Here is a 1,707-nt window from a genome sequence, read left to right on the forward strand (position 1 = left end):
GCCGCGGCAGCCACATGGAAACAAATCAACAATTAGTAGAATTTTGCTTGTGAGGCTCATATCTGGACCCTCAACAATTTAACCAAGAACCAAGTCAAGTCGTCGACTCGTCGTCATCGACGTCGTCTTCATACAGTCTCATTCTGATTGGCTCCTCCTGTAGGAATTAGGATTTAGGAGACCCAGCCGTCTGACTAAATTCAGACCTTTGAGGCTTCGATCGATCCTAGCAGCTAGCTCATTCAATTCGTTCCGTCAGGGTTAGGTTAGCATACACTGTTCTGTTTAGTTGGCTGCTTTAGTTAGCTGCGTCGAATGTTCTTAATTACGTCATCGTCAACTCGCCGTTTAGTTTAGTCTCTGCTAGTACGGTGCCGAGAAGTAGCGGGGCGCGGCTGGGCTGTGTCCTCCTGTGTACTCCTTTTGTGTCCTGTGTACTCCTTTGCGCGTGTGCGCGTGCTATATAAGGCGCCCCCGTCGTGGCCTCCTGCATCCACCGCTAGAAATCGCAACGCACGCAGCTAGGAAATCTGCAGCGAGCGAGCTCGCTCATCTTGATCGCATTGCATCTGCACTGCAAACGATCGAATCGAATCGAATCGGCCGAGGCATTTCACGCTGAACACGATGACGAAGGTGAGGGAAACTGTTCGATCAGTTGCTTCGCATGCATGCAGCTTAATTAGTTTTGATGATCCACTGATGAATCAGTTTCTTATTGGGGGCGTGGTTGAATAATGCAGCAAAAGATCGTGATCAAGGTGAGCATGCCATGCGAGAAGAGCCGGTCCAAGGCCATGGCGCTGGTGGCGAGGGCGTCCGGCGTGAACTCGATGGAGGTCACCGGCGACGGCAAGGACCGGCTGCAGGTGGTCGGCGACGGCGTCGACCCGGTCTGCCTCGTCGCCTGCCTCCGCAGGAAGATCGGCTACGCCGAGATCGTTCAGGTGGAGGAGGTGAAGGACAAGAAGCCGGAGGAGAAGCAGCCGGAGCCACCCAAGCCCGTGCCATGCTACTACCCAGCTCCTCCCTGCTACTACCCGCCGGCGACGGTGGTCTGCAGCGACGAGCCGAGCCCCTGCTCCATCATGTAAATCAATCATAGAGTTCGATCGATCGAGTTTTGCAGTAATTTCTTCAGCAATTGATCAGTAGTACAGTACATCGATCGAGTGAACGAAATATATCATTTGCTGTTTCCTCACTTGCTGTATATCTCAATGTTCAGTAGCATATGATTAAGTACTCATGAACTTCGGAAGTTCGGATATGGATGTGCTTTTATTTAAAGAAACGCATTTCATCTAGGAATAGCTATCAGACATCCATGGCAAGCCAATCAATCTAGCAGGCCAATCATTGACACGACTGAGGAGCCAAATTATCAACGTGCGTGTAAGCAATCAGAACGTCACTTGGAAATAGTACAGCAACGTCACTCATGAAATTGACGTGTTGGTGCCACATCTAAGTAACATTTAACTACACCCTGTGTCATTTACACATGAGTTATGTTCTATTCATCTTCTAGGCTAAATTACTTCCTTAATATTGATCATATATATATTCCGAACTGCTAAAAATATTTATATAAAAAAGATCTATAAAAAATTTTCTTTTTAAAATCAAATTATTTTATTTTATTAAATTTATAATAATTAATACTCAGCTAATACTTCCTCCATCACATTTTGATCATCGATCCCC

The 1,707-nt window shown here is 47.0% G+C and overlaps 1 protein-coding gene across 1 annotated transcript; it reads left to right on the forward strand.

The window, feature by feature from the left end:
- The first annotated feature begins 467 nt into the window (after nt 1-467).
- On the forward strand, nt 468-1,253 carry LOC127771931 (heavy metal-associated isoprenylated plant protein 16-like). Its single transcript, XM_052297878.1, has 2 exons — nt 468-636; nt 744-1,253. The coding sequence occupies exons 1-2, from the start codon at nt 628-630 to the stop codon at nt 1,092-1,094; spliced, it is 360 nt and encodes a 119-aa protein (XP_052153838.1). The 5' UTR covers nt 468-627; the 3' UTR covers nt 1,095-1,253.
- Nucleotides 1,254-1,707: the final 454 nt, after the last annotated feature.

The sequence above is a fragment of the Oryza glaberrima genome, chromosome 4, assembly GCF_000147395.1.
Source record: "Oryza glaberrima chromosome 4, OglaRS2, whole genome shotgun sequence".
Classification (NCBI taxonomy): domain Eukaryota; kingdom Viridiplantae; phylum Streptophyta; class Magnoliopsida; order Poales; family Poaceae; genus Oryza; species Oryza glaberrima.